This window comes from Aulonocara stuartgranti (genome assembly GCF_965226115.1).
Source record: "Aulonocara stuartgranti genome assembly, chromosome: 14".
NCBI lineage: Eukaryota > Metazoa > Chordata > Actinopteri > Cichliformes > Cichlidae > Aulonocara > Aulonocara stuartgranti.
The window spans coordinates 31,196,070-31,215,543 of NC_138950.1; the positions used below are offsets into that span (position 1 = coordinate 31,196,070).

The window sequence follows — 19,474 nt, forward strand, 5'->3', positions numbered from 1 at the left end:
ATATATGTCCTTCAATGTGCATATGAAACAAGCATGTAGGACTGCTTTCTTCTACTTGCACAATATCTAAATTAGAAACACCCTGTGTGAAAGTGATGCTAAAAGCCAGTTAATGTATTTACTACTTCTAGGCTGGATGACTGTAATTCATTGTTATCAGGCTGTCTTAAGATTTCCCTGAAAAGCCTTCAGTTAATCCAAAATGCTGCAGCACGAGTACTGACAGGGACTAGAAGGAGAGAGCATATTTCTCCTATATTTTCTTCTTCTCATCAGGGCTCATCTTAAAGACTTCCTAGTACAGTATTACCCCATTAGAGCGCTTTGCACTCTGACTGCTGGCTTACTTGTGGTTTCCAAAGTATTTAAACTTAGAATGGGAGCCTTCAGCTTTCAGGCCTCTTCTCTGTGGGACGAGCTCCCAGTTTGGATATGGGAGTACTTGCTCATAAGGGATCATCTAATTGGTGGGGTCTTCTCTGTATTATTGTAGGGTCTTTACCTTACGATGTAAAGCGCTTTTGTTGTGATTTGGGGCTATATAAACATAACAGAATTGAATTAAATTGTATTTCCCTGTGTAAGTATTGTTTTAATGTACGTTTGGTGCAAGAGCATCTAATCTTACAGGAATACTATCCATTCATTTTCTTCCACTAGTCCACTTCAGGGTCGCGGCGGGCGCTGCAGTCTATCCCAACTGTCATGGGGCAAGAGTTATAATAAAACCACACATGTGTGGTTTCGTGATGGATTCAGTGGAAAATAAGCATGATTATTGGAAACTGCCGGGTGTTTCAAAGTGACAATATGTTTCTATCAGGCTTTAAACAAACTCCACAGCTTATGATGGTAATTGGCACATTTGCTTTATTTTGAAAACAGACATTGAAACCATTTTTTATTTTTTTCATATTTTTTTTTCTCACAAGTTTGAACTCCTCGATAAGATTGAAACTGGACATTGCACTCACTGGAACATAGGAAATTTTTTTGTTGTTGTTGTTTGCTCATTTGTTTGATTTTTCTCTTAATCTTTTTTTGTAACATCAGTGCAAGAGTATTTTTCCAATTCATATAAACTGTCATAACAACACCAAAGACATCAAAAAAGAAGCCGCCACACCTCTTAAGTTTTTTGTGACTGCGAAAAAGTTCCTCTCAGAGGGAGAGTTCCCATCATGCATCTGGTTCAATGGTTCATGCTATGGCCTCACGTTTGGTTGGCAGAGCACAAATTGTAATATGTAAGAGCCAGTTACATCAATAATATAGTTGATTTCTAGAGTTTTTATTATATGATCACATCATTTAAATGGCAATAGGTCCTTTATTTACTGTAACTGTGAGTATACAGAGTTTGTAAAAGGGGTGTAAACCAAGCTTGAATGACTCAAGCAGAATAGAGAAAGTTGAGTAAATATTGTTTTTGGGATTCAGGATAAAGCTGCCCCAACTGGAAATGTCACACATTTAATCATACATTCTATTATCCATTCAGTGTGTCAGTACATTACCTCTTTGTTGTGTTCTCAGTACACTTGGATCGTGTCGAAAACATGAATTGCATTTATAAACCTGGTTGTCTTTTTGTGCGTGCATTTGCAATACGGATTTCATTTGCAAAATGTGTCTGAAGAAAGAAAGTGCATTACAATGCAAATACAATACGGCGCATTGGCAATGCATTCTTTTTTTGAAATTTTAAATGTGTAAATATCCAGTTGGAAGCGTTCATTCCACCCCCGGTTTTACATCAAATAGTGAAGATGTACCAAATGAAATCATCCACCTCGACATCATCACCATCACGGTAAGAGTCGCTTTTCATAAACATCAGCAACATCAACATCATCATCACCGTCGTCGTCAGCATCGTCATCACTTGCGCATAGTACAGTGTTAGCTTGAGCCAAAAAACTTCACGCTGGAAACTCCCCCAACATGAGAAAATCATTGCCACACAAAAAATGACAAACAAATAGAAACGGACTGCCTTCACATTGAGAAGGCAAAGAGCAACCTTTTTAGATTTTTCGTTTTTGTGGTATTCTTCATACTTTTAATTCTGCTTTCATTAAGTTAGACTTTAGCCTTAAGCATCCTTGGACTCGGTGGCCTCCGCCTCTGCATCTGCCGGGGTGGCCTCCTCTCCTTTAGACTCCTCTGCAGCATCTTAATGTAAGAAGTGGTGGGGTAGAGGGTGTAAGGGTAGAGAGAAGGGGTTTGGGGCGGGATAGATGAAAGGAGGGTGGAGAAAGAAGAGAAGAGGAGAGGTGGAGAGGTGGTTTTACATTGCGAGTAGAGTAATAAAGCTCTGTCTGGGGCGCCTGAGATACAGAGCTTCAAAGATTTCACTCATGAGCAGTAACTTTTGATGTTTTAAATATTTCACCCTCTATATGAAAAAAAAAGCCATGTAACATTCGGAAATTCTCAAAATATTCACATCTTCCCTCTCAAAAAAATTATTCGCACATGGAATTCTGTGTTGTTCACAATGTGTCAGCTCCACTTAAACTGAGAGCATGTCTGAAGCCCGCACTGACTGTGTAAATAATAAAAGAAGAGCTTGCTCCTAATGGACCCATGAAGCATTTGAACGGGCATCACAAAGCTAACAGGAGCATCTTGGCCTGTCACATCTGATACAGTGTGATGCCCAGAGTGCACTGCACTATGATAGCAGGCAACGATAACTTGCTAAGAGGTGCACACTGCTGAGTAGCAATCCGTGATACATCACAAAGCAAATGCTAATGAGATTCTTGCTCAGGTACTTTATATTTTTCAACATTAAATCATAATATCCTTCTTTAATAATCCTGTAGCTGGTGCGCTTTTTAGCTCCAAAAAAGCAAAGACATTCTCATTTATACTTAATAAAGACCTTCTTGCACTATGCAGGAGCTACACTGATTTTGGGGTCTTTGTTGTTCCTGCCCAAACTCGTTATCCGAGTGATCTCATCGGGGTGATGTCACACCCCGATGAGATCATATTCTTTTATTAGGAGGAGACATCAAGGAATGATATCATTGCAATGGAGACCAGGGTGCATGTCTCCTGGTGTGTGCGTGTGTTTGTGTGTGGGAGGGCGAGGGAGGGAGGGAAAGAGAGAAGTGGGGCAACGGTGTCTGCACTAATGCGCGATTGTGTGTGTGACTCAAGACAGCATGACTCATGGCAGATCTTCCAGGTAAGAGATAATTAGCTTGTTAGCCACTGTGACAGATTTGAGAATGTCCTTCACTACAGCCACTGAACTGTGCGATGCAAATCCAATTTCATCCAATTTACAGAGCCAAAGCCCGTCATTTCTTGTGTCTGACATCAGCGCGAGCTCACTTTCATACACCAGTTACCGGCTGAAGTGACAGTTTAACTTTGCTGCTGGGTTTGTGTATGAAGATTGCAGACAGGGAAACAAACATTTATAAGTGTTTCATCATTTCTACTCACTGACCTCTTAGTCTTTAGTAAATAAGACTAATGAGATCATGGCAGAAAAAATATGAAGCGCAAAAGCTCTTTTCAGACTGATAACATCGCCAGCTTTAAATTCTGTCATTCGCACTGAGGTATGTTTTACATAAATGGTTCTCATAGCTTCATTGAAACATATGCAGGAGAGTTACAAAAACAGCCACACAGCAAAAGACTTGTTGCATTTGTGACCATTGACTCAAGTGAAGTGTAACCACACTTTTGAATGGTTGCTTTTCTCCATCATTGTCACTAAAATCTGAGATCAGAGAGAGCTAGTGCCACCCCTCATTCTCAAAGAGAGATTGAAATCTCTACTGAACTGGAAATGGCATCCTTTTTTAATCTTTTTTGGATTTACAATCAGAGTTGATGAGATAAAATGCTATTATATGCACGTTAATGTAGTTTAGGGCACGCTCTACTAACACAAGCCATTCACAAAGATGTGAGAGAGGACTTCTAATGATGTACAAGCCTGTCTTAATATGACAGCCTGCTTTCAGATATTGTGTCATTTTAAAAGTGCTGGGCAAACATTAATAGGTCTGATCTGGTTAGACTGTGGTCTCATAATCGACCAGGACGTTCATTCAGATGTAAAGCAGGTAAGTCCAGATAAATCGGATTTTGAATGTAAACATGTTCATATCTGAAAAAAGCTGATAAAAGTGCCAATATCCATAAGCATGGTATTAATTTCACTGCTATGCAGATGACACCCAACTCTTAGCGTTATAATGAGCTCTTGAGAACCACATATCTGGTGTTACAACTGATTCTGATCTAAGTCTCCATCTGCATATATATTTCATTAAAGGTACGTTGCAGCTTGTTTATGTGTTTATTATTTAATATAGTCTATAATCTGCTTTTAACAGCTTCAATGCTCTGTTTCCCAAAAAAGAGTTAGAATTCACTAGATACATATAAAAACCTTATGTCACTCTAGGGTTTTCACTCAGTAGCACCCTGAAATCCCCCTGCTCACTGCTGCTCGCTGTGCCAAAACAAAAACTAAAATACATCTGACTCAGTCTGGAGTGGAGACTGAAGAAGTCACTTGGATGAGGAACGAAACATTAATCCCACTGAAAACGCTACAGAGTCAGCTTTATCAAATAAAGAAATCATCTTTCTATATCGTCTCTGAGTCACTACATCTGGACAGTCCAACATCACTGATGGCTTGTTTATAGTGAGAATCTGTTTCTACTACTTATTACTTTTTCTAGTTAAGTTCTAGTGTTTTCTTTAATGTTTTTAACTTATTTTTCCTGCCTCCTCTTTTTAGTTTTCCAAATTAATCTACTATTTCTTTTCATTATTAATGAATCTGTTGCCACCTTTTAATGTAAGAGAAGTGCTCTATAAGTGCAGGAATTCGATAAGAATTTGTGACATAGAGACCGCCTCATAGAGTACCCATCATCCTTGTGGATGTGACTCTTTTCTGTGTGCAACAAACCTTAACTGAGCGATTTGGTCATAAATATTAATTTTGGTCTCTGAGTCACTTTGGTAAGTTAAGCAGATTGTAGACAGCAGTGAATTCTTAATAAGCAGATCTTTGTCAAGTAGTGTTTGTTTATGGCAGACTTCCCCAGTGCGGATCGTGACCAGTAGGGATCATTAATCATTCATTTAAATCAGAGCACCTGTTCTACCCGCACTGCTCCATGCAGGCCAGCTATCCCATCGAGGTGGTAACTATGACAACAGGGAGACAGTGCTGCCTAGGTGACCTACTTTCTGTGTAGTTCTCCAGTTGGTGTATGCATGTGTGTGTGTGTTTCCCACCTCACGCCCCCACCAGCTCCAGACTGAGCATGCTCCATTAACTACCTGTCTGACCCAGTCTGAGAGTCCTTGGACCAGAAATATGAGTTCATGTCAAGTGTATCTTGTGACAGTGTTGTATCAGTGGAATAATATCATTTAATCTCCAGTTTCTTCTCAGGTCCACATTCCTGCTGTAATTGGACATCACATGACAGTGCTGGAAGACTTTTTTTTTTTTTACCAAATAGTTTAACGTGATGTACTTTTAAAAAAAAAAAGAAGTTTAACTGGGTCATCCATTACAACCGTTTTTCATGACTATGGTAGCAGTCAGGTTAATATATCACACCTCGTGTGAAGGCATCTGAGAGCTTTATTAACCTCAGTGATTTATAATTCATGCTGCTTTTACATTATGCAAACAACACATTGCTTTTTATCAATAGCTTTGATCATTCCCAGTATAACAATATCAGTGTGTACCACACTCTTGACCAGTGCTTATCATTTTCTATGCCGGCCTCTGTCTAATCAGTATGGAGTTTTCATCTTGCAGAGGCTGAGCTACAAGGCTGTCTAATCTTATATTGGGCTGTGTCTCTGTGTTAACCAGTGAATGGTGGAGCACTGCCAAATATCTCTAAATCCCAAAGACACACCAAGCGGCTATGTCCTGTGGAGCCTGCCAAGCAGACTGTGTAAAAGCTCACCTATTCTTCTCGATTTTATATTTACAGTAAGTAATTGCTTTTTGATTGGTGGAAGTGGCTGGAACTATTTTTAGCCCTGAACTCACTGCCCTCACGAACATGTGCATAAGTGAGAATGTGCTGGTAAACCTTTCTTCCTGACCACATGGAGCTCTCTCCTATTCTGCATACCTTGTTTACCTTTTGTTTGGTTAGGCTCCTCCTTCTCAGCTGTCGGACTGACAGCAGCAGGCACGTCGGCTTGTCTGGCCTCCTCCTTTTTCTCTTCGCTCTTCTCCTCCTTCTTCTCTTCAGCTGTGGCCGTGGTGGGACTCTTGGCTGGGGCCTCCACCTCTTTGGGCTTCTCCTCAGCTTTCTCCTCCGCTTTTGGCTCCTCTTTCTTGGGTTCAGAGGGCGCTGCGGCGGCCGTGGGAGACGCAGCAGCCGGGGCGGCCGCTACAGGAGACGTTGCTGTGGCAGCAGCTGCCGGAGAGTTAGCTGGCTTGTCTGCCACAGGGCTTTTGGCTTGGTTTGTCTCCTCTTCCTCCTTCTTAGCCTCTTCTCCTGCGGCTTCATCCTGCTTAGCAGGTGCCTCCTCTCCCTCCGCTTTCTTTGCCTCCTCTCCTCCCTCTGTTGCCTCCTCTGCAGCAGCAGGACTGTCACCCTCTTTCTCCTCCTCTCCGTCTTTCATCTTTTTCCGAGTTATATGTCCACGGAAGCTGGCCTGTATTTTGGTGGCAGCCTTGTGGGCCTTGTCCTCGGGTTTGTTGGTGGTGCCATCCTGTTCAATCTTCTGGTCCGCCTCCTCATTCTTCTCCACCTGGCAGGCGATAGACAACATACCAGGTTAACATTTACTGCAAGAGTTGAAAAGGTTGCGCTGAATGTCTTTATTTTGCTAGTGTCCAGTTGTTGCTGTGTTTGTGTGTGTCTATCCCTCTTTTTGTTGGCATGCTGCTTGATCACGAGAAGGCATGCTTTATTTCTGTTTGCTAAAGTATGTAAAAAATAGTCAAACTGAAAGGTCAGAAGTCAAGAAAAGAAAAAAGTGTATATCGTGAAATGGGAAAGCTTAATAAATATATATATATTTCTAACCATTACATGACAATCATAGGCTGGGAAAAGGTTAAAATTTCAGGACATGTTTAGAATAAAAGTGCGGGATGAGATGAGGAGCAGAGTTAGGAGTAGGACAGGAGACAGGGTAATATTGAAAGTCTTTCCTTGATATTACCTTCGGTTACTGGATCCAAAGCTGTCCATCAAATAGTGGGTTGTGCTATGAGTCATATAAATCTAATGAAAAGAAATCAAATCAAATAAAGGAATGAATGATGAGCACTGAAAGTGGCAACACAAAATGAATCAGTACATTCCAAATGAATAGGCAAACAAATCAAGGTAAAATATTCTCTCGCAGGTGTTGGAACCAATCGAAAGCCTCAAATGAACGTGAATAAGTGTAATGAAGCAAAAGAACACAAACCGTCAAGCAGCATGCAGACTGTGTAGCATCAGTTGTACCAAATGGAAAAACAAAGTGAGAAAACAACACAGTCTATTTTTTATTTATTTATTTATTTATTTATTTTGGTCCTTCCAGGTATCAAGGCTTAGCTTGACCCTACAGCATTTTATCATTTCACGTGCCAGAGTGAGGAGATTTATTGTCTCCACATAATAAATCCAAGGCGCTGTGATTTTAGGTTGTGACAAGTGTCTCCGGGCATTTATTGCAGTTATTCAACCCAGGCATGAGGCTGATATTGTCCTCCTGATAATAACCCTGAAAATAGATTTAGTGAATAATTAAACTTAAATATAGACGCTCTCCGTGGCATCCATTAATCTTTCCTGCAGTCTCTGCTAATGATATCCTCAAAATTATGAGCAGTGCTCAAAATCGGAGCCAATCTTTATTCTCTGGGTACAGTATATAGCAGCTCCGTGTCTGGCTGCTAGGGAACGAGCTCCCTGCTACAATCTCCTCACCATTCACTGCCATACCCCTCCCAACCATCAAAGGTTACCTTGACAACCAGAGTGCTAACTCATCACAGAGCCTGTCTGCTGTTCGGTGCTATGAAAGACTATATGTCACCCTGATTGGCAGTGCGCCTGACCCCTCGGGGGGAGCGGGCCAATAGGAACTCGTAAATCAGGTGGAGTAATCAGCATGGAAAAGCCAGGGATGCGATGAAGCAACGGTAGCAGCGGCAGGGTGTGGCGGTAGGGGGCAAAGGGGTAAAATGTATGTGCTTACATTAATGTCTGTGTCACCGAGATCTGGCAACGTCTTGTTTAAGGCCAACGAATCTGGGTGGAAAGAGCTTTCGTGCCTCTGCATCCACCCCCTATGTATGGTCTCCCAGTGTGTCATTATGTAGGATATGAGCTTTGACTTGGACAGCCTGTGTGAGGGATCACATCTGTGTGGAGTGATTTAAGACCCCGAGGCCCTAAATCAACACGTCTTCCTCAGGGTCAGTGTGTCAGTGCAATATTGGAGCAGCGAGGGCAAGGTGCAGCTGCATTGGTATATTCAGCTCCTCCGCCTTTATTCCCCCGGGTTCGGGTTAATATACACAGTCTTCCAGAGTAATATTGTGCAGTGTGAAATTATAAGACAGATAAATGAAATACACACTTAAATGTAGTGATTCACATTTAAAATCTGAACTGGAGCTAAACAAGCTACCGGCCAGTGGGTGTGGAAATAAACTTCAGCAGAACAGAGAGCTGGCAGACAAAGCACCACCACCACCACCACACCCTCTGCTCTTAATAATATGCACGTCTCCAGTGACTTATTGGGCTTTTATTGTGTCTGATCTCATAGGTGCTTACAATTGCCAAAAATCTGACCCGAGCACTTAACTCTTAATAGAATTACTTACTGGCTGGGTTCAGTGAGTCAGACGGAGAAAGAGAAAGCGATGGATGAAGGGTGTTTGGGAATAAGGGGTATGACATCATTATTGGAACAGAAGAGCGATGTCATTTATGTTAGAGGTTGGGGAAATGTGATAAAATACCAGAGGAGCACCAGATGATCTCATCTGGTGGTACGAAGACAGGAAGAAGCATCACCATCACAGTTTGACCACAGCTGGAGCGTCATCACTTGAATTATTGATACTTGTGTGTGCATCACCCTTAAAAAAAAAAAAAAAAAAAAATGCCGTGCTGTGATTTTTCTTCTTCTTCTTCATGGATTCACTTCTGAGATGCAAAACCAAAGATTACTTGACCCAGCACAGCTGACATTTGCCTGCACTGTATTTAAATCCCAAACAGAAGCATCATTGCACATCATTTAAGACCTGCACCTTGAAGCCTCTGACCGGTAATTGAACCCCGGTCACGTACCCTCCCTGCAGGCGCTTTTGCACCCGGCATCTATGTGGTGCACATCTCCATTCATAAATAAGGCAAGACTTAGTGGCTGTTTAAACTCTTCCTTGATTAATTTGCAGTGAGACAACATATTTGCATTATGAGTTAGTCAAATGGCTTACTACAATTAGCCTGCAGTGCTTGCTATTTGCACACAGTCGTTCTGGTTGCCATAGATACACTACTTTAACCGCTGAAAAACTGCTTTTAATCTCCAAGAAAATGTGGAATGTTTGCAACGTAATAGTGCAATTCTTGCAAGATTATGAAGCCAGCAATTATGCAATCTTTGTGCAATTATATTAGCTGTAGTATGATGTAGCAACATTAAAAAGGCTTGCTCCAGGATAAACTGACACTGTGCTATAAAAGCAGCTGACCTGTGACGAGAGAATCTAGTTCACGGGTTATCAAAATGCAAGAGTGCCATTCACCACAGGACACACACACACACCCTCTCTGTCGGATTTGTCTGCAAAGATAATAAATGGACATGGTGAAATGCGCTCAGTGCATTATCTGACTGGCTGGATGTGTCTATTACAGCTGCAGTCTGAGCCTCTCTCCCTGTCCGCCTCTGTCCTTGGGTGGGCACCGGCTGTTGTAAGAACCACACCCCACAGTCAATGGCTTTATCCATAACCACACACTCACACACGCACCATCCCCCCAATGGTGACACAAGTAACAATCCACCACCTTCCCACTGCCTCATTTAGAGTGCCATTAGGGACTTGTTTCAGGAGGCGGGGGGGAGGGGAAGACACAGTGGAAGCAGCGAGGTTAGTGCCATCGGACCGCAACTCACACTAATGCATTCGTGCATGCTGTCTAATGATAATGTTGGGGTTTTTCTTACTTATTAATATTATTACTATTACTATTGCAATCCATTCAAGTCCTGAGATTATTTGCCTCTCCACTTCACCCAGCATTGAATGCCTCAAGCGAAAGAGGAGAGAAATATTAAAGGTAATATTTGCATGCATAATGGAGATGCTTGCTTTGCAGACACCCCTTTTTTTATTATCGCCAAGCCAACAGGTGCAGCTGCACTTTAATATGGGAGGCTTGTATGTAATAAAATTAGAAGTCATAAAACAGACTGTATAGCGCACTGGCACTCTTTGAAATAAAATGGAAAAACTCCACCGAGCAGTTGTCATATTACCACAGCTCCACCGAGCAGGTGGAGAGAGACTGTCAGCCACCCTTGCCGGTGGCACACGTTTCTCTCTGCAATGGCACCTCTATCTTGTCTTCGGCGTGATTTCTGTGGCCGTGTCTGCTTTCCTGCAGGAGCCATCCAGACAGCAAAGACTGAACTGCTGTCTGGAACTGCTGAATATCTCCCTCTTTCTCTCCCTGTCGTCTTTCACTCTCCATGAGCAAACTGCTACCCACTCATTCTCCCTCTCTCACACACACACATACACGCACATAGGCACAGCGGAGCACCACACCCTTTTAGCCGGCTATCTCCTGCAGATGAGGAGAGGGGGGCTCAGGTGGTGACTGCCACAGCCCCCGCTCGCCGTCTCTCGCCATCTCTCCCTCCTCTCACGCTTTTTTCCTCTTCCTTTGACGGTGAATTGATGAGCAGCCGTAAAGGATGCACTGTTTCTTCTACGATGGCCCGGGAAAAGATGCTCCACAGCAACTAATAAGCAGCCATATGCCGGCCTCATTACGTCCTCTGGAGCAGCCTTTAATTCACTTACATCAGCTCTCTGGCTGAACAAAGGCTCTGCAATCGCCACTGATCTCATCGGGGGCTGGAGATATATATGTTTCTTTCTTTCTTTCTTTATTACAGCCTAAAGCAGAGGAAAGTCTCAGTTGAGACTAAAAACCTTGTTTTCAAGAGTGACCTGGGCAAGAGAGCAGCCAGTCACACACTGCAAATGAGTGAGCACTGTATCCATAGGTAACCAGATAAGAGACGGGGTAGAGGAGAGAGGAAAAGAAGGTGATGCCTGAGGGAAAGGGCAAGGGTTGCGCACGGTGGTGGTTGTGTTAGTGGTGACGTGTGATAAGAAGTAGAGATGGAGAGTTGAGTGTTAGAGGAATAGCTCATTTGGGCGGGATTTGATTCTGCTTAAGTTCTGCTTATAAGCACAACCTGGAACTGGGTTCAAGATGTTGAGGTGAGAGCTGAATATTGTTGTAAAGCTGCATAAAAAGCGAGGGAGGCAGATGGGACTTAAACTAGGTGCCCGTAGCCACTCCCATATAGTGGAGATGTTGCAACAGCACTTAACACTCCACAATGGCGGGACCCCACAGCAACGCTGCCATACTCCAGAGCAGAAAATCATGCTTTTTGCTCATCCATCCGTGAAGACCGCGCAGTCTGTCCGGATTCATTTATGCTCAAATGCAGGAGCACGAAGATAAGTGCTTGTAGGCTGGGAGGACGTTTTTTTTTCTTTTTTACCCTCCCCTGTGGTGCACGCTTGAGGCGGCGACAGCCTTCCGTAGGAAAAAAAAAAAAGCTAGTGCCTCACCCACATGGCTGCAGTGTGCAGCGTGCCGGCTTCTCTTCCTTCAATGTTTCCTCGTGCTGCTCCCTTTCTCATCTTCGCGCCTGCTCACCTACTCCAGCCACCACCACCACCACCATCACCACGTTCTCGCTCCACCACATATCTGCGAGTTGTAGTCAGCCATCTAGTTTCATTCCATCTTCACCTTTCTGCTTTGTTGCATTCATGCCTCTCCCTACCTCCACCCCCCCGCCCATGCCCCATACCTCACAGCCTCCACTCCCTGTCCCAATCCCTGTTTCACCTCTGTATCAGCGTCTTCTCCCTTTTCCCCCCTCCTCCATCTAGCTCCATGTGCACCACCCTGCTTCTGTTTCTCCCTCTTTCTCTCCCTGCATCCTGCTCCACCTGCATGGAGTTCATCTGGCAAGCCTTTCTTTCCTCTTTTTCTCTCTCTGCCAGAGCTAATATGACTCATCCGGGCTGACATTTAAGAAGCAATCAGAGTGCCATCGGAATCCAGCGTGTTATGGCTCTGATAAAAACCCTAATCAGTTCTGAGATAGCAGCAGGAGCATCGCCCGCGATCACATGCAGAACCACCGCGACAGCTGCTGAAATGCTACCTCAGTGCAACACCTTTCTTTCATTTCATATTCACTGCCGGGACAAGACTGGCCACGGGTACCCAGCACCACCCTTTCACACCCTTTTAAATGAGTGCTCACTTCATAGAACCCTCCATTGACAGCAACCACTCAAAAAGCTGGAGGGCTATGATAATCCATTTATGCTCATTTATTCCCATTGTATTCCCCCCTCGAGGCCACTGACATGATGGAGCTGCTCACTCAGTCAGTACCCCACCCTTTTTTCCCCCCTTCACACTGTGGAAATGATGCACTTTCCTCTGTCACCCACTTCTTCTGCTTAACATAAGACTAATACAGAAGATACCTAGACCTCTCCCCTGCCCCTGTTTAAGGCGTAGGTTAAGAGAAAACTGTCATTTATCTAAAGCATCACTCGCCGGTGGATGAGATTGGGTTTAGTGGATAAATCAGAGTATTTCAGCTTTGATATTGAAGACAATACATAATCTATCAAGTGCCATTCAGTAATAGTTCACTTTTTTCAAGCACTTAATCAATAAGAGGGAATACCGTCGGCCCAGGATCACATTACATTCTTGCTGCCTTTCTACAAGTACGGTGTGAGGTCTGAGAGGCATTGTGGCAGCATCCATTCATGCAGGATAATCACATTAACTAGGCGTGTCTGTGCTCCGTGGATAGATTTCTATAAAGACAAGTCAGGCCTCAAGTCACAGAAAATTACACCAACATTTTGGCTAATCCCACCTCGTGCCTCCTAATCTCACCCAAATTGGCAAAAAAGAAAAGAAAAGACAAAACTAAAAAACAAACCCAACAGTCACAAAGTTCAGAACTGAGGTGAAGCTGAAAAATATTGATAAAGCAAATCAGAGCAGTTTACCGGTTTGGTTCTTCTTATGCAGCACAGCATAGTTGTAGTATCCTCCCTTTTTCTTCTCTGCTTCTTTTCTTCCCTTTTTTCTCCCTTTCACTTCTCTCTCACCCTCTCCCTCTCTCTCTCTCTCGCTCTCGCTCGCTTTCGCGCGCACACACACTCTCTCGCTCACTCGCTCTCTCTCTCTCTTTTCTCTCTCTGGCTGTATCAACAGCTAAGCCGCCCAGTACATTTACTCATCCCAGTTTGCACACACGCGCTCTCCCGTCAGTCTGCCGGGGTGCGACTCTCTCACTCTTTCTTACTCGCTGCCTGACAATGACTGCGAGCCCACCCTTTAAACCCCTCCCTTCTGCCTCCCTCCTCGCTCCATCATCCCTCTCGCTCTCTCTCCTCCTCCTCCTCCTTTCCTTCTTCTTCTTCCGCCTCCTCGTCCTCTTCTCACTCATAGTGATGACCCCCCCACCACCACCACCACCACCTCTTTTAGATCGGCACTCCTCTCTTCTACATCTTCTCACCCACCTCCTCCTCCTCCTCTTTCTTGTTCCCTTACAGCCTGGCTCCAGCAAAAGCTGCGGCCCCACCCTAAAAAAGCCTCTCCCTTAATAAATGACTGGATACCTCCCCTCAGTTTGGTCTATTGATACATCTTTCTTTCAGCCGTTTCATTGTCTCTCTTTTTTTGCCCTCAACACCCACATAGCCTCACTACTTTATCCCCTCCCCTTTCTATAACATTTAAGGAGGTTTTTCTTCTTCTTCTTTTTCTTTTTGTTAAGTGGCTCCCAAATGGAAGTTGCCTCCTCTGATTGCTCAGAATCCCTCTCAGACTCGGAGTGTTACAGACTCTGGATCTCAGATCAGCATTATAAGCCCGGGAGCCCTGTTTCCAAATTACCACAGCAATGCCAAAAGCATGTTTTCTGGCACAGTCAGGGAGCAGCTCTTGGCCAGGATAGACGTGTGAAAGAGAGCAGTGATGATCGTTCAAACGCACGCACGCACGCACACACACACACACACACACACACTCTTTGCTTTTAGGACACGTCACCCCACACCACCGATCCGCCAGCCCACCCCCCCCTTCCCTTCCCTTCGCTTCCCCGTACCAGCGCTCTCTGTTCTCATGGAAACACCAGCAGATAGACTCGAAGAGCAGAGGAGGAGGAGTGTGTGTGTCTGAGAGAGAGAGAGAGAGAGAGAGAGAGAGAAAGAGATAGACATAGAGAAAAAAGGAAGGAATGAAGGTAGGAGGAGGAAGCAAGAAGGCCGGGTGTGGCAGACAAGCAGGAGAAGCAAACTGCTTTTTTTCACCCCTTTTTTTTGTTTTGCATTTCTTTCCTCCCTCTGTGTCCACATTTGCACACACTCTGGGCTTAATAAGCAGGCACTAGGCATGCATTATCCCTAGAATCACATCTCAAGCCATTACCAATACAGTGAGGCTTGCAGGCGCATGGTCATGCAAACACCCACACTCTGTATTTGCCTTTCATAATGCACACAGACACGCACAGCGGTGTCAGAAGAGTCCCCACCCCCGCTCTGACACCGGCGAGCACCAGCAGATGCTACAGACACAATGAGGATGCAGGGAGGGATGGAGAACACGGGGGAGACAGACTGAGCCAGGGATGGAATAGGGAGGCAGGGAAAAGAGGAAGAGGAGGAGGAGAAGACCTGAGGGGGGGTTGCGCTTTGCTATTCTTCTCTTTTACAGGATTATTCCACATGCAGTTCACTGAAGGGAAATCATTAACCTGCAACGCTGAGCCTCAGCCTTCTCGGTGGTCACTGCTGCCACACAGGGAAGGCAAAAAAAAAAAAAAATCTAGCACCATTACTTGGCCATCCTACATCATCACGATGTGTCATCATGGCAAACCACGGCCAGTGACACAGATACTGTAGTAATGCAGGGTTCTGCTGAGTATGCATGACTCTGCCCTGCTTTACTTTTCCACAGTTGTGCACATTCATACTAAAGATGTCCAGCTCACAGTCCACATCCCACATCCCGCTGTAATAACCAGATAAGCGCTTTCCTGAAGGGGAGGTGCCTTTTTCTGTTCTGAAGCAGTTCAGATATCCCGCTTCTGTAAAGTGAAGCCAACATCAGATGTTCTTTGAGGGTGAAAACTATGTGCATAACTGGGAAATGAAGCTCTGACACTTATCATCTCTATTCCAAGAGCTTTCTGCACCAAAATAGGCAGAATGATTTACTTTTAAAGCAGGAGGCCTTGCCACGATTCAAACCCAGGAATTTCTTTTCTTTTCTTTTTTTTGCTGTGAGGATCCATTCTGGCATCCACCAAGGAAATGTCAACATTTGTTGACTTTCTTCGACAGTATTGCAGATATCACTGGTGTGGCGAGCACTGCTGCCTCACAGCAACAAGGTCCTGGGTTTGAATCCACCATCTGGCCGGGACCTTTCTGTCTGGAGTTTGCATGTTCTCTTCGGGTACTCTGGCTTCCTCCCACAGTCCAATGACATGCAGTTAGTGGGGTTAGGTTAACTGGTGATTCTAAATTGCCCAGGGGTGTGAATGTGAGTGCGAATGGTTGTCAGTCCCTCTGTGTTAGTGCTGTGACAGACTGGAAACCTGTCCAGGGTGTATCCCGCTTCTTGCCCTATGGCAGCAGAGATAAATGACCCTGAATTGGATAAGCAAATGAGGATGGATGGATGGATGGATAGATGGATGGATGGATGAAATAAACTGACTATCAAATCTAAAGTGAAAACCTGACTGTCACCTCACTAAAGTAATTGCTGTTTCGCATCAAAATGATTATGATTCTGTTTACCCAGAGGTTTTCATCCAAACACAGTCGGAATTTAAATAAATGCAATTTTCTTGCATGTTGATGATCAGCATCAATATTTAAACATCAAGTGACACTTCAAATCAAATGCCCACTGGGAGCAGTGCTACAAATCATTTCAGAGAGGAATACAAAACACAATCCTAATCTTCTTATTCAAAAAAATAGAAAGGGGAGGGGGGGGTATGTAAATGAAAACTTAGGAATTGCAAACACTCAAATTCCAAAGAGCCAGATTAGGCTCGCTGTGTGATCTGAAGAAGTGGCAGATAAAGAAACAGAGCCAGAGTGGTTGCTCCTGCAAAACAATCCATGTGCAGTTGCAAACAGACTGAACAGCAGTTGACAGGAAATAAACCCAGCCCAAAAGAAGCTGCTCACTCTTCACTGTATGCTAATGTGTGTCCAGTGACTTGATTGTTCTGTTAAGCGGCTGAGTCTGCTGCTGCACCGACCACAGAGATCAATAACACAACAGCGATCTGCCAGTACTGAGAAACGCTCAAGAGCCTAGTTCTGGCAACAGTTAAGTGGAAATACAGACAGCTTCCTTTTTTGTGATTGGTGTATTCTGTCATTAAATATAACGTTCAGGACACGAGTCGACACGTTTGTCTAATGATCAGCTATTCGTTTGCTGCTCGGTCTGTTTGTGCGTGCTTCCTCACAGAGCAGTGTTATATAGATTTATATAAACCTGTAGCATATGCAGAGCTCAGCCCAAAGGCAACTGAATACTAACTAATTAACTAACTAACTTATGAGCTTGTTCATATGAAACCATTAATATTGGTTTTTGAAGGGTTTTTTTTTTTTTTTTTTACATGTAAATCCACAGTGTGTTGTATTTGTTGCAGTGCTGTCTGCCCTTTCAGGCTAGTTGTGATGAAGCTCCTCATCCGGAGTATGAAAGGTCACTGTATCTGTGAGAGACAATGAGATTCTACCTGCTGCAAATTATACATGCTGCAGGAATATGAATGCACAAACCAAGGGCATCTAATCGACCATCACCGTTTTAATCAGTTCATTTCCTTTAGGATGAGGACCTAAAAGTCAAAGGTACAAATGAGTGTACTTAATCAGTACTGTGGAGCACACTACACTTCACAAGTGGATGGAGTTTAAAAGTTGCAAAGAGCTTTTTTGCGAAATTCAAATAAAGTACATAAAGTGTACTACAAGTTATTTTTAACCAGTGCTTTCAGTCCAGGCAACATTCACATGCATCACTCACTCAATGAGGGCGTGTTCTTAAACAACATGATATTAAAGGAGCAGCAAATAAACAGACTCTTTAGGTGTTCTATAAAGGCTGTCGGCACCGATTGCATTGCTTTATAACCCACATAACAAACCCAGAGCATAAAGTCCCAAACCATCAGAATACTGGAACTATCTATACAATGATATGAAAGTATAACACTGATAGGATGGCACTGCAGTGGTAAATCCAGGCCTGTCTCGTGTCTGGTGACTGACACGGCAGCAACGTTGATTACAGGGATCAGCTGTCACGTTAAAGCAAATAAGTGGCCTGCTGAGCGGCCTGCCTGCACTCAAACGTATTATTACCATGCAAGGTGACTGGTCTGATGCTTTCACCTGCTAGGTGACGCATTGTGTGTGTCACTATTCCGAAAAAACTAACATTGGAGAAAAAAGGGGGAACAAATCTTGTGGACTAAGTGGAAGCAGACACAGCATCACAAGTAATAAAATGACTCACTGTTGAGTAAATTTTAAGCATGATTGGAAAGAAACCACAACTGAGATTCAGTGAAAGTAAGATCGAATAAAAGTAAATACTAAGAAAAAGCAGTGATGCAAAGATGGATATGCACGGGTGGGATGTGTGCTTGTGTAGTGATATTTCTCTTCTTTACTTTCTTTCATATGTTTAAGAAAGTGTAAATACATATGCACTGCAGTACTATATAGACAGTAATTTTATGTTTAAAGTTGTTTTAAGAGAGCACAATGCTAAAAGCAAAAACAGAAGGTTACGGGTGGAGGGAGCGGGGAGTTTTTGAATGTTTTCTGCTCGACCACTTCCAATTTGCATAAGAATGTTTGATAAAAATGCAAGGATCAATCAAATGTAATGACTGTTGTGAAATTTTGGGATTTTGTTTCATATTTCAAATACTTTTCAATATGTATTGTTTTGAAAAACGGTCCGTTGACCCACATTCAAGCCCCACTTTTCATATATCAAAATCTGAGGCAATATTTGAACATGAATATTTCAAAAACTGTTAAAGATAAAAGCCTTTTTTCTTCTACTGGTCTTTCATGCTATCAAAATGAATCAGATTCTAAAATATGGGACAGATATATTAAAAAATGTCAGATATGGTTAAAATATGAAAAGTCCACATCTGGAAACTCCAGAGTTTTGTTCTGTCTGGATTAGACTATGTGCTGATTTTTGTTTTTTTCATTTTTGCTCAATCCAGCATGAAAGTTGATGAAAGTATCACTCTCTTTATTTTTGTCAGTAATTATTCGTGTTCTATCTTTGCATTATTGTGAAATGTAACAACACACAATCTGATGTATTTTATTAGCATGTGCCCAAGTATGGGACTTTTTTTTTCATTTGAACTGAACACTCAGACATTTTTAATGTATCTGTTCCAAATTAAATATCCTGAATCATGTTAATGATTCAGGAAAGAGCAGTGAAAAGTCTTATGTCTTTTTTCTTCAATAGTTTTTGAGATATTTATGTTCAAACATCGCCTCAAATTTCAATGTGCAAAAAAACGGTGCAAAAGTGGGTTGATGGACCATTTTCAAAAAAATATATCTTGAAAAGTATTTTATATATGAAGCCTTTGGACAATAATATTGTCTAAATTAAGTGGTGGAGGTGGTGTTGTGGCCAGAAATTGCAGTGCTCCAACATTTTCTGCTCATGTCAAATTACATGTTTATGCTAGCATTGAAGGCAACTTCAATGCTAGCCTGAAACATTACCACTGTTGCTGACATAGCTGGTCATCTTCCCCCCCATGGAAAAAACAAATGTCCAGGGTAATTTGTGTATTAAGTATTGTATTTGAAATCTTGCCCTGTCTACATAAATCTAATTCACTTCAATGAAAATACAGACTAAGGCTAATCATTAATCATCAGCAGGCAGACTGTGCTAGTTTACACCTGCAGACACAAAAACTCGATTCTGCACTCTCTGAATGTCTTATTGATGGGCAGGCAGAGTGCAGATAGCTGTGTGGAGTGATCTGGGATGAATGATCTGTTTCTGAATGCGACACCATGTGGACACAGTGTGTCCGG

The 19,474-nt window shown here is 43.1% G+C and overlaps 1 protein-coding gene across 2 annotated transcripts; it reads right to left on the bottom strand.

Moving 5' to 3' along the window:
* Positions 1–652: 652 nt before the first annotated feature.
* On the bottom strand, positions 653–13,732 carry gap43 (growth associated protein 43). 2 transcript variants are annotated; one of them, XM_082503814.1, is made up of 3 exons: positions 13,340–13,732; positions 6,150–6,777; positions 653–2,175 (listed from the first exon to the last, which is right to left on the bottom strand). In XM_082503814.1, exons 1-3 carry the CDS (start codon positions 13,367–13,369, stop codon positions 2,096–2,098), a joined length of 738 nt encoding a protein of 245 aa, XP_082359940.1. In that variant the 5' UTR covers positions 13,370–13,732; the 3' UTR covers positions 653–2,095. The 2 variants fall into 2 exon arrangements, with proteins under 2 accessions (XP_082359940.1, XP_082359941.1); XM_082503815.1 differs by having other exon boundaries at positions 656–2,175; positions 6,159–6,777; positions 13,340–13,729.
* Between the last annotated feature and the right edge of the window lie 5,742 nt (positions 13,733–19,474).